At 43.7% G+C, this 13,427-nt stretch overlaps 2 protein-coding genes across 10 annotated transcripts in view; both read left to right on the top strand.

The window, feature by feature from the left end:
• Positions 1 to 10,644, top strand: part of usp36 (ubiquitin specific peptidase 36) — a 34,323-nt gene extending 23,679 nt beyond the window's left edge. For 2 of the 9 annotated variants that reach the window (XR_016486075.1, XR_016486077.1), the window contains 7 exons: positions 2,329 to 2,456; positions 2,793 to 3,494; positions 4,615 to 4,808; positions 5,588 to 5,779; positions 5,971 to 6,086; positions 6,440 to 8,954; positions 9,006 to 10,644. Coding sequence is in view for 4 of the 9 variants with exons in the window: in XM_036939185.2 (XP_036795080.2) it covers positions 2,329 to 2,456; positions 2,793 to 3,494; positions 4,615 to 4,808; positions 5,588 to 5,779; positions 5,971 to 6,086; positions 6,440 to 6,571 (1,464 nt within the window). In the remaining 5 variants the exon portion in view is untranslated. Of the gene's footprint in view, positions 1 to 2,294; positions 2,457 to 2,792; positions 3,495 to 4,614; positions 4,809 to 5,587; positions 5,780 to 5,970; positions 6,087 to 6,439 lie in introns of all 9 variants that reach the window. The other 7 variants (XM_036939185.2, XM_090197388.1, XM_090197387.1 and 4 more) reach the window with 5 other exon arrangements.
• Positions 10,645 to 12,453: 1,809 nt separating this feature from the next.
• Positions 12,454 to 13,427, top strand: part of cyth1a (cytohesin 1a) — a 132,343-nt gene continuing 131,369 nt past the window's right edge. Inside the window, exon 1 of the mRNA XM_090197392.1 lies at positions 12,454 to 12,756. Coding sequence (XP_090053518.1) covers positions 12,738 to 12,756 — 19 coding nt within the window. The 5' untranslated portion in view covers positions 12,454 to 12,737. The remainder of the gene's footprint in view (positions 12,757 to 13,427) is intronic.

Genomic DNA, 13,427 nt, shown 5'->3' on the forward strand with positions numbered 1-13,427 from the left:
TCCTGGTAATCCGTCTGGCCTTGTGAATGTTGACCTGCTTAAAGGTCTTACTCACATCGACTGCGGCGAGCGTTGATCATACAGTCGTCCGGAACAGCCGGTGCTCTCATGCATGCGTCAGTGTTGCTTGTCTCGAGGTGTTCGTAGAAGTAATTTAGCTTGTTTGGTAGGCTTGTCACTGGCCAGCTCATGGCTGTGCTTCCCTTTGCAGTCCGTAATAATTTGCAAGCCCTGCCACATCTGATGAGTCTCGGAGCCGGTGTAGTTGGAGTCAATCTTAGTCTGGTATTGATGCTTTTGTTGCCTGTTTGGTGGTTCGTCGGAGGGCATAGCAGTATTTCTTATAAGATTCCGGGTTAGAGTCCAGCTTCTTGAAAGCAGCTGCTCTACCCTTTAGCTCAGTGCGGTGTTGCCTGTAATCCATGGCTTCTGGTTGGGGTGTTTATGTACGGTCACTGTGGGGATGACATCATCGATGTACTTATTGATGATGCAGGGGACTGATGAGGTGTTTTCCAATGCCATGGAAAGAATCCCGGAACATATTCCAGTCTGCTAGCAAAAAAGTCCTGTTGCTAAGCTTCTGCGTCATCTGACAACTTCCGTATTGAGCGAGTCACAGGTACTTCCTGCTTTAGTTTTTGCTTGTAAGCAGGAATCGGGAGGATAGAGTTTTGGTCAGATTTGCCAAATGGAGGGTGAGGGAGAGCTTTGTATGTGTCTCTGTGTGTGGAGTAGAAGTGGTCTGTAGTCTATAGTTTTTCTCTGGTTGCACATATAACATGCTGGTAGAAAATGCGGTAAATCGGATTTAAGTTTCCCTACATTAAAGTCCCCGGCCACTAGGAGTACCGCCTCTGAATGAGGATTTTCCTGTTTGCTTATGGCCTTATACAGTTTGTTGAGTGCGGTCTTAGTGCCAGCATCTGTTTGGTGGTAAATAGACAGCAATGAAAAATATAGGTGAACTCTTGGTAGACAGTGTGGTCTACAGTTTATCATGAGATACTCCACCTCAGTCGAGCAAAACATTGAGTCTTCATTAATATTAGATTCAATGCACCAGCTGTTATTGCCAAATAGACACAGACGTCCACCACTTGTCTTAACGGAGGCAGCTGTTCTATCTTGCCGATGCACGGAACACCCAGCCAGCTCTATGTAAGGTTGTATTCGGCGCATGTGACTAATACAATTTGATTTGTTACCATTTCGTTGTTCATCCACAACTCAGTGAAACATAAGATATTACAGTTTAATCTCCCGTTGGTAGGATAGTCTTGATCGGAATTAATCCCGTTTATTATACAATGAGTGCACGTTGGAAAATAGGACTGATGGTAGAGGCGGGTTACCCACTCGTCGGATTCAAGGCACCCCGACCTATGACCCCTATATCTCTGTCTCTTCTTGATGCGAATGACATGGATTTGGGCCTTGTTGTCTGAAGTAAATCCTTCGCGTCCGCCTAGTTAAAGAAAGAAAGCTTTGTCCAGTACGAGGTGACTAATCACTGTTCTGTTATCCAGAAGCTCTTTTCGGGCCATTCTGGTGGCAGAAACATTATGTACAAAATAAGTAAAAAAAATAACGCAAATTGGTTTGGAGCCCGTAAAATGGCAGCCATCTCTTCCGGCACCATTTTTAGTATTAAGCTCAAGTAGCAAAAGGAGTAAACTATAAAAACGGACAGTTTACGTGCTGGAGTTGAGTACCACATTTTTAACAAACCAAACATTGGACATGGTTATAGAAGGTAAAGTAAAAACTCAAACTGCTCCGTGCATCAATACCGGTGTGAATATGGTATACCGCCCAGCCCTATGCAAGACCAGTACACCATCTGTGTTCTTATTCTCTTGTCTAACCAACCACATACTCCAGTACAGGTCTCTCCAACCTTGTTCTTGGAGAGATACTGTCCTGTAGGTTTTCACTCAACCCTAATCTAGCACACCTGATTCTAATAATTAGCGTGTTGATAAGCTGAGTCAGGTTATTAACAACTGGGGTTGAATTGAAAACCTGGAGTGAGAGCGTACAGGACAGTATCTCTCCAGGAAGGGTTAGACAGCCCTGTATTAGTAGTCGCCTCTTTTTACAATGTTTGTCTTGTTGTTTCAGTTCCAATTATTTTCTTCTAACCATTTCTAACTCTTCTCTGCCATACCATCCTCTCCTGTTTTTCTCTCTCCCTTGTTCATTTGTTCTTCCATCCGTCTTTACAATGATTCCTTCCTCCTTATTTGATCATCCCTCCTTTTTTTGTCACGTTCATGGCAATTTTCTTTTAGACCACCAAGTTTTTATTTTTGTCGATAACTGCAGGCCAGTCGCAGCCGGAGTCCGAGCAGCACTGAGGCTCAACACCCCCACCTGCCACGCCATCCGTCCAGTGACCGCACGCATCCTGCTCAACTTAACCTCACCTTCACCTCACCCACTCACAGTCACAGGTACGAACCGCACCACGCCCCCCCCCCCCCCCCCCTCAACAGACCGTTCACAGCATTGTGTCCAGTTAGGCACAAAATAGGAGAACTATTTGAACCCGAGTAAAACAGGGTGGTACTATCTGAATTTGTCCAATTTAGAAACACTGCATTCTGTTTCCCTTTCAAAGCAGTTTGTTACGGTATGCTCTACTGAACATCACCCAGTTCTCACTGGTTTACTGTCCCATTGGTGAACTTTTGAAGTAACACAAGACTACGTTGTGTTCAATATTTTTCTAGATGGTTTGAATTTCTCCTATTTTGTTCTTGAACATTTTCTTCTCGTTCCCCTCTCAGGGTTGGTCCATTCCATTCACCCAAACTGCAATCTCCACCTGCAGCCCACCATGTCCACTCAGGCATCCCATCTAAGCGTCAGAGTCCCCAGAAATCAAACTCCACCCTCTCTCCAAAAACCAATGGGCTTCAGCCCCACCTTCCAAAGATCCCTAAACCTACCGAGACCCCCAGTCTGTCAGAGCCTGGCCCAAGCAGTTCCGCCACCTCCTTAAAGAAGAAAAATAAGAAACGGCGTCACTCTGAGATGGAAGGCGGAGAGCGAGAGCCAGCACTGGCCTACGTCATCCCAGACATCCCCGCTGAGCCTGAACTGATCGAACCGGCCAGTGAGCGGAAGAGGAGGAAAAGGAGAAAGAAGAGGAAGAGGGAGGAAGAGGATGGAGATGCAGCCGAGAACCACAGGGAAAGAGTTCAGTCTCATCTGGAGGCTTCACCGCCGGCCCAAGAGGAGGACTGGTGTCAGGGGGGATCATGGAGACTCAGCCCCCCTGACCAAAGAGTCCTGGAACAACCAAAGCTGCCCCATCCCCAGCCTAAGAGTAAGCTCCAGTTGGTTCCAGTGGTTCTCCAGTGTGATGCGAATCAAGGAGAGCAGAGTATGGACACTGTGATGATGATGAAGAGGAGGAGGAGGAAGAAGAAAAGGAGATTGGAGGAGGGACCGGAGGAAGCAACATTAACACGTTCTGTTTCAGAAAGGTCACTGAAATGTTATGGTGATATTCTAGCTAGAAAACGTAGATGCATTAGAGTACTATTATTTGTCTGTTTGGTCATGTAGCTTTAGACCTACAGCAGTAAACATGTCAGTTAAAAGGTCCAACGCATCAAAGTAAATAAAACATACAGTACCAGTCAAAAGTTTGGACACACCTACTCATTCAAGGGTTTTTCTTTACATTGTAGAATAATAGTGAAGACATCAAAACTATGAAATAACACAAATGGAATCATGTAGTAACCCAATGTTTTTTTTTAAACAAATCTAAATATATTTGTGGTTCTACAAATATAGCCATCCATTGCTGTGTTTCTTGGCCTAAGTAAGTCTCTTCTTATTATTGGTGTCCTTTGGTAGTGGTTTCTTTGCAGCAATTCGACCATGAAGACCTGATTCACGGTGTCCTCTGAACAGATGATGTTGAGATGTGTCTCTTACTTGAACTCTGAAGCATTTATTTGGGCTGCAATTTCTGAGGCTGGTGACTCTAATGAACTTATCCTCTGCAGCAGAGGTAACTCTGGGTCTTCCTTTCCTGTGGTGGTCCTCATGAGAGACAGTTAACTCTAATGAACTTATCCTCTGCAGCAGAGGTAACTCTGGGTCTTCCATTCCTGTGGCGGTCATCGATGAAAGATATTCCACAAATGTAACTTTTAACCAGGCACACCTGTTAATTGAAATACATTCCAGGGGACTACCTCATAAAGCTGGTTGAGAGAATGCCAAGAGTATGCAATGTTAAATCCCTGCCCAAAAAAGATTGAACACTTTTTTGGGGGGAGGGGTTACATGATTCCATGTTTGTTATTTCATAGTTTTAATGTATTCACTATTTTACGATGTAGAAATAGAGAATCCATGGAGTGAGTAGGTGTCCAAACTTTTGACTGGTACTGTATATATTTAACTTAAGGCTGTGATGCCAAGATATTAGCTAAATGTATTGGAAGCAACATAAAGCATGTATCACTGGGTCAAACCTACCCCGACTAATATGGAATCTTACATGGGAGATATAGGAGAAAATACAACCAAATGTTTAGTTTCTTTGCACATTGACGCGTTAAAAATATAAATCTATATTTTTTTGTGCAGCAGTTCTGGGACGAAGGACACGGTTGTTGAAAACGGTGCTGGGGATTCTACCGCCCCAAAGAAGTTAAAGAAGCGCAGGCTAAAAGAAGAGGTGAAACAGTGGGAGGAAAGCAGACGTTGTTGCTCCGGCGACCAGAGGAGCGACACTGAAGCAGCGGAGGCCCTTCCCAAGAAGGGCACCGTGGAGAGCACCGGTAGACCCACACACCACACACTGCTGCACTGACTGAAGCCAACAGTCCAGTCTTACCCTTTTTTACCATAACCTATTTGGCAAAACTTTTTTTAAACTCATACTCGAATATGGTTTCAGGACTTGAACTCCTGTCGGCAATATCTCTTGAGTAGGCTGTGGGCAATATCTCTTGATTAGGCTCTATCCTTGTTTTGCATTATGTAAATTATGTATACATTTGTACATTTCCCAGGGCTCAATTTTTTGTTTTATTTTGGCTCTTTTTGTTGCATCTGCAAATGTTTTTCTGGATTAAAAAAGGGGCAGGTGGTGGGCGTGGCAGGTGGTGGGCGTGGCAGGTGGTGGGCGGGGCAGGTGGTGGGCGGGGCAGGTGGTGGGCGGGGCAGGTGGTGGGCGGGGCAGGTGGCGTGTCAATGAGCGCGGTCGGCCCCGCCCTCCTGGCTTTGTAGCTGGAAAAAAACATTCCGCCGGTTTCCTGCAATTCTACATATTTTTCCTTAGAGCTGAGAAATTGTTTTCGTTTTAAAGAAGTTTCATGCATTTTGTCATGGTTACTGCTGTTCTTTTGCTCAAACATAATACACAATGCTGCTAAATTAATTGTTTTGGGAATTTTAATTTCTTCCTGACTGTCACTTTTTTATTTTGGTGCTTGTTAGTTCTCAAAGATTATATACAACTACAGGTCCATTATCTTTACTAGCTACTTTATTTCTGGATTTCGTTGTCCCTGGTTGTGAATGTTTCACCTCACTCTACTCCTTCCCCCCACCATAGCTGGAGTGATCGTGTGGGACAGCCAGGTTAAGGATGGCTACAAGCGCTCCAAGGCCCCCGCTGCAGAAGCAGTAGAGGGTGGTCCTGGGGATGTCCCCCACCCAGCCCCCATGGTCTGGGATGGCAAGAGGAGTGGTGGAGTTGTTGAGGAGCTCCTGAAGAACTCTTTGGACAAAGCCTATGGAACCCAAGGTGAGATCTAGAACATAAGACATTCTCAAGGTTGTACTTTACCTCCAGTGGAGTCAAGAAATTGTAATAAAAAGTTGTAGCTAAGTTATTTATGTAGCTAGCTAAGTCTCTCTGGGAGACTAATGGCAGTAGCGGCTCATACCGCTGTTGTGCGTAGCGCTGTAATGACTGAGTGGGGTGGGTGTGTCCAGTCCTCAGCTGGGAGGGAGAGGCATCTGCCATCAGTAGGGATGCCATTGACGACACCCGCGATGCCAGAACCGACATGGTGATTGACGAGTGGGATGAGGACTTTGACAGTGGAAAGGTGAGAGGGCACCCTCAGACACACAAGCCCGTGGAAAGCTGTTTTCACATAGTGATTGTTTCAACAGAAGACATTATGTTAAAGGGATACTTTAGTTGTATCTTGTTTTTGACTTACCTAGGATTCTGTTTTAAATTTTTATCCCGGATATTTAGCAACATCCTGAATCTTCTGGCCTTCCTCTAGTCCCTTGTGGAAACTGAATGCACCAGTTAGCTCTGCATCTAAAGCATGTGTGAAGAGCTCCTTCTGGCTGAACTATTCCTAGAACCTTGCCTGCACCGTTAACTGGTTCCGGCACGCTTTACCTCTGTTACCTCTGGTCTGAACATTTCTTATGTGTGTATGAACAGGTGAAGAAAATGAAAAAGTACAAGCGAGAGAAGAGGAGGAGCGGCAATATCTTCCAGAAGATCCAGGACCGGCGGAGCATGTGGTCGGTCACACCCGGCGCCAAGAAGACCGGCTTTGGATACCGTCACTGAGAGCCAACCAGAATGGATGTTTGGATACAGTCACTGAGAGCCGACCAGAATGGATGTTTGGATACCGTCACTGAGAGCCAAACAGAATGGATGTTTGGATACAGTCACTGAGAGCCAACCAGAATGGATGTTTGGATACAGTCACTGAGAGCCAACCAGAATGGATGTTTGGATACAGTCACTGAGAGCCAACCAGAATGGATGTTTGGATACAGTCACTGAGAGCCAACCAGAATGGATGTTTGGATACAGTCACTGAGAGCCAACCAGAATGGATGTTTGGATACAGTCACTGAGAGCCAACCAGAATGGATGTTTGGATACAGTCACTGAGAGCCTTCCAGAATGGATGTTTGGCCACATACAGTACAACCGAACTGGAGTGACGACACGTGACACCACTGTAACAACGTGACTATTTTTTTAATTGCTTGGTGGTTCATACCCTGATTGCAATACGAGAGACCATGGCCAGTTAACAGAACAACACATCTTTGATCTGTGCTGGTCTCTTCACTATAGAACTTACCGCAAGTCTTCCTATGATGACCGAGTCTGGTGAGCTGACCAACATGGGCTGTGATGTTACCACTGTCAACCAGGGTTCAGCAACAATGAGTTGACCATTGCTTCTACACCGTTGTCTCAGATGGATATGAAAATATTGTTCAGTCAATGGTGCTCAAGCTGCTCATGAATATGATGGATTTACCGTACTGTGATGAGCTTCCATCTGTGGTAATAACATGACACGATGTTATGTTAGGAATTCAGAACAAGTCATGTCAGGAATTCTCATATTTACATGGTTGGGCTACTCTAGGAGACGGTTCTGGGGTTTTCTAGCCGGTATCAAAGGATGTGGCATGCACCATATAGCATTTATCTGTGTGAAAGGCTGAGGTGAGAGATTTTGTATAATGTATGCTAGATAACCCTTACCCATCAGCTAAATGTATTGAAACCTATGAGGGAGACACTTGGGTTGTGTTCAGGTGGGCGAAACGTGCAGAACTTTGAATTTTAGTAATGTAATGTATAGAGCTGAAATGATTTCCTATAGAAAATCATTGTGTTCTACACAATCTATTTCTCTGAACATTCTAAAATGTTGCAACCAGAGATTTAGTGTAAAAAATAAAAAAAATTGGTTGGTTGGTTGGTAAACGTTGATCGCCGTTCTTGCTGAGTAAAGCAACACTCCCTATACGTTCAATGCATTTTCCCACAAATGGTGGGTAAACTCTTGGGCAAAATACAAAAACATGCGTAAATGACATTTCTGTGCGTTTATCCTCTACTACACCACTGGTTACAACCGCTGTGCTGACTGCTGACTGGGCGATCTGCAGGACAGTTGGCCAATAGTGAACACTGTTCTCCTGACTCATATGGCCTATTCTGTATGTGAAGACATGTGGTGACCATCTCGCGCTGATCACCATCAGCACAATCACCAAGTCACCTTTAAAAGATCCCAAACATGAACAGGACCACAGATGGTGAAGCCATCATAACTGATATGCTTTATTCCCATCCTCTCTTTTAGTTTGGGAATGATTGATACTTTTATGGTTTTATGGTTTCTTATTCTGTGTGATTTCTTTGCCACAATGCCTTCTTGGTATGTTCTACATGACTTGATACAACTGACCCACTGTGGCTGCTGCTGACACATTTACATATTCTGATTCTACTGTTATTTTATGAATTGTTATGAATTTGGAGGGGAAACAGTCACACGCCTGTTCCACGCAGACAACAGGCCTCCATCTTTAATCTAATTGATTATTGTATGTGTGATGGTGGTATTTGAAATTTCCTACATCAGAATATTCAGTACTGCGTCCCTAACAGATTTGTTTTTGTTTCCTTTCCTGGGTGAATTTGACGGTTCTGAAGATGATGTAATTTGGTAGATGTGTCAGAATAGAAAATGTCATGGTCGATTAACACCAAGTGATGCTGGAATATGAATTGCCCCAACATCAGCTAATTGCAAAGTTCATAGGCGGATGTCTCTACCCCCCAGGTCAAGTCGGGGACTGTAACGATAACATCAAGGCTTTGCCTGTTTGTAACACCACATAATCCACCTTTTAATGGATTAGGCATATCATTGTTTCATCTGCTTTCTAATCCATTTGCTCTCCTTTCTGGTAAATAGTCCCATTCTGTTTTGCAAAAGAGGGTATGAGTGATTCTGGGGTGGGTGGGTTGAATTGGGGAACTTTTTTCAACCCTAGACGTCTACAGTAGGTCATGAGTGGAGCTAATTGCTCATCTCTTCTGCGTGTCATTCCCAAAATGTCAAGTCCTTGGTCCCTGGTCTCTAACTAAACGTTGTGTTGGTGACCATCGTTTAGTAATGCTCCATCACCAGGTCCCTGGTCTCTGTGTTGGTGACCATCGTTTAGTAATGCTCCATCACCAGGTCCCTGGTCTCTAACTGTGTTGGTGACCATCATTTAGTAATGCTCCATCACCAGGTCCCTGGTCTCTGTTGGTGACCATCGTTTAGTAATGCTCCATCACCAGGTCCCTGGTCTCTAACTGTGTTGGTGACCATCATTTAGTAATGCTCCATCACCAGGTCCCTGGTCTCTGTTGGTGACCATCGTTTAGTAATGCTCCATCACCAGGTCCCTGGTCTCTAACTGTGTTGGTGACCATCGTTTAGTAATGCTCCATCACCAGGTCCCTGGTCTCTGTTGGTGACCATCATTTAGTAATGCTCCATCACCAGGTCCCTGGTCTCTAACTGTGTTGGTGACCATTGTTTAGTAATGCTCCATCACCAGGTCCCTTGGTCTCTGTGTTGGTGACCATTGTTTAGTAATGCTCCATCACCAGTGAACTTCAGCTTTGTTGTGCATCATGTGTTTTCTGAATGAATTTTGGGCCTCAAACAGTTCTTTCTTTGTGTGTTCTATCCCAGATAAAGAGTTGCATGTAGGCTGGTCCCAGATCTGTTTGTGTGGTTTGGCCAACACCTATGGCCATTGTAAATGTTGGAAATACAGCACAGACATCTGGGGCCAGGCTAGATTACGTACGTTGCCCCAGGCACTGTTAGTTTGAAGTTGATGTATATGCTATTAGTACATGATCATTGTCCCAATCTGTACTCTCTCTATGCAAATCACCCACAGACAGTCCAACTAACTGGTCATCTGGAACCTGATGTACCCAGCCATCCCCCAACCTTACAACCCTCATGTTCAACCAACCTTCTAGCCAAGTCCACATTTTATTACACACCCCCACCATTTTTATCCTGTTTTCTACCAGTATATTTGGGGGGAGGGGGGTGAAAACATGGGATCTTCCACTTTATCTGGGCACTGATTTTGATAAATAGATTATAAATGATAGTCATTAAACAAAAGCGCTTGGCCAGTGTAGAAGATTGTACAGTCCGCCTGGTGTTTCCCATGCTTTCCCCGTCATCCCTGCGTAGACTCAGCCTTTACAAACCATCCGGATCTGATCGGCTACACGGAAACAGAATGCAAGCTTGTGAGATCAGGATGATTCGTACGAGGCTAGTGTAGTTCTAGCCACCCATTTGACTTTCATTCTAGAGATGTCGGCTTAAACAGTAGAGTTAATTGATAATGTTAAATAATTTAAAGAAACTTTTCACAAATCTTTAATGTGTTATAAAAGAAATACAGATGAAATCTGTATTTGGATTGGTGGGGGATTGTGAGACTTTAAATAATTTCTTGCAGATGGATGTTCGTGTTTCATACGATGACACCTTGTTACTGTAGTGTCATACAGTACGAGAGCGGTGTCATCACCAGTTCCATTGAATGTGTTTAATGTTGACTGTGAAATGAGCTTTAGGACATGTTCGAATGTCAAGGAAACTGACACCAGGACATTATACTGGTGTGACTGATCCATTATACTGGTGTGACTGATCTGCGTCATGTTTGCATTGATGGTTCTATATTTTGCACCGCCTTTTCAGACCAAGGAAAGACATTTCATAATGAAAAGTGACTCTTACCAAAATGGATCATGTAATTAGCTATACAGGTGCAATAAAGTTGTGACTTTGTGAATACCGGTCTGGTCTTGCTTCTTTGTTAGTAGAACATCTGGATATATTCTACTAACCATCAAAAGCCTGGATGGAATATCAGACTGCATTTTAATTGTTATATGGCTCCTACAGCGCATGTGGAAAGTATTCAGACCCCTTCACTTCTTCCACATTTTGTTACGTTACAGCCTTATTCTAAAATTGATTATATTAATTTCCTTCAATCTACACACAGGTTTAGACATTTTTGATAAAAATATATATTTTTTAAAACATAATACTTATTTTCATAAAAGGTAAGAAAGACCCTTTGCTATGAGACTTAAAATTAAACTCTGGTGCATCCTGTTTCCATTGATCATCCTTGATGTTTCTACAACTTGATTGGAGTCCACCTGTGGTAAATTCAATTGATTGGACAGGATTTGGAAAGGCACACACCTGTCTATATAAGGTCCTACAGTTGACAGTGCATGTCAGAGCAAAAACAAAGCCATGAGGTCAAAGGAATTGTCCATAGAGCTCCGAGACAGGATTGTGTGGAGGCATAGATCTGGGGAAGGGTACCGAAACATTTCTGCAGCATTGAAGGTCTCAAACACAGTGGCTTTCTTAAATGAAAGAAGTTTAGAACCACCAAGACTACCTATCGGGGGAGAAGGGCCTTGGTCAGGGAGGTGGCGAAGAAGCCGATGGTCACTGACAGAGTTCCTCTGTGGAGTTGGAAGATCCTTCCAGAAGGACACCAATCTCTGCAGCACTCCATCAATCAGGCTGTTGTGGTAGAGTAGCCAGACGGAAGCCACTTCTCAGTAAAAGGAAAATGACAGTTCGCTTGGCGTTAGCCAAAAGGCCCCTAAAGGACTCTGACCATGAGAAACCAGAATCTCTGCTCTGGTGAAAACAATTATGAACTCTTTGGCCTGAATGCCAAGTGTCACATCTGGAGGAAACCAGGCACCGCTTATCACCTGGCTAATACAGTGAAGCATGGTGGTGGCAGCATCATGCTGTGGGGATGTTTTTCAGCGACAGGAACTGGGAGACTAGTCAGGATTGAGGGAAATATGAACGGAGTACAGAGAGATCATTGATGAAAACCTCTAGAGCACTCAGGACCTCAGACTGGGGCAAAGGTTCATCTTCCAACAGGACAACAACCATAAGCACACAGCCAAGACAATGCAGGAGTGGCTTCAGGACAAGTCTCAATGTCCTTGAGTGGCCCACCAGAGCCCGGATTTGAACCTGATTGAACATCTCTGGAAAGAGCTGAAATAGCTGTGCAGCAATGCTCCCCATCTAGTCTGACCCAGCTTGAGAGGATATGCAGAGAAGAATGCGAGAAAATACAATACAGGTGTGCCAAGCTTGTAGCGTCATACCCAAGAAGAATCGAGGCTGTAATCGCTGCATATGTACAGAGTAAAGGGTCTGAATACTTACTGAAATGTGATATTTCCTTTTTTTTCCTCCCCTATTTATAAGTCAAAAATGTTTAAATTCTTGTTGTTGCTTTGTCATTGTGGGGTATTGTGTGTAGATTAGGGGGGGAAAACATTTAATCAATTTTAGAATAAGGCTGTAACAACAAAATGTGGAAAAAGTGAAGTGGTCTGAATACTTCCCAATGGACTGTCATTTTACAGTGTCATAAAAGTCTGAATATTAACATGGGATCTCATATATTTCACTAAATAATGTGTGGCACCAGCATCATGCAGGTGCAACGAAACATTTATTTCTGAGCCAATTGTGCTAGTTCTTCACAATAGTAAACATGTAAATGAGTAAAAGGCATAGTATCTGACATTAAGTTATAGCGCGTGACATCATCTCTGAAAGGAGGGGCCATGATCGTGCGGTTTCTCTCTGGATGGATTGACGTTCTCAAAGCTCTGCCTGCAGTCCTAGCTACTCTACATAATTTACAACCGATTCACTTTCAGCAGGAATAGAATAAATATGAAAACACGCTTTCTAATCAGTTGGGGACTTTAGGGAGGGATACATCCAGGCAGACTGACAACCGGACACGCGTGGGCGGGCGTATTGGAGATATCGGCTGCAGCAGAGGGAGCGCAAGAAACTGAAGCCTACAGCAGCATCAGTATGGATGGGGAGAATTATGGTAGGTTGTTTATCTTTCCGTCACTTCATATAGATAACGCATACTCACGCGTGTAAACACCTGTCTACAGTAAACATGACCGTTAATTCAGTGTTAGGTTTAAAGGGTTCGCTTCTAGGCTTACCAAAAGCCATGATCTGCGCGTGATGATGAACACACAAGTCGACTAGATTCATGTCACGCTACATATAGTTCCGATGTGTCAAGTTCAAGATTGGCGGAAGTTGTTCAGGCTACCTGATGAACAGCACAGGTAGTCTGGTCGGGATTCATGGGCTATAAAAAGACATGCATGCTGAATTATTGAACACCATGGTGGTGAAGCTTTGCGCTAGGGATGAATATGGGACATTTTCCATGGGGAACCATATAAATTTGTATCTATATCGGCACTCAAAGCAGGGCTCCTTTGATTTCAATGGGACTCCCAGGGACTCCATTTTTATATATATATATAAAAGCATTGTTTTTATAGAAAAACTGAATGAATACGAATAAATATGCTAAAGTTTTGTCAGATTCTTCGTTAAATGGCATCAATACATAGATGCATTCAGAAAGTATTCAGACCCCTTCACCTTTTCCACGTTACGTTACAGCCTTATTCTAAAATTTGTTAAATAAAAATGGTCTTCATTAACCTACACACAATACCCCATAATCACAAAGCG

Source organism: Oncorhynchus mykiss, chromosome 13, assembly GCF_057628025.1.
Source record: "Oncorhynchus mykiss isolate SJ-2025 chromosome 13, ASM5762802v1, whole genome shotgun sequence".
NCBI lineage: Eukaryota > Metazoa > Chordata > Actinopteri > Salmoniformes > Salmonidae > Oncorhynchus > Oncorhynchus mykiss.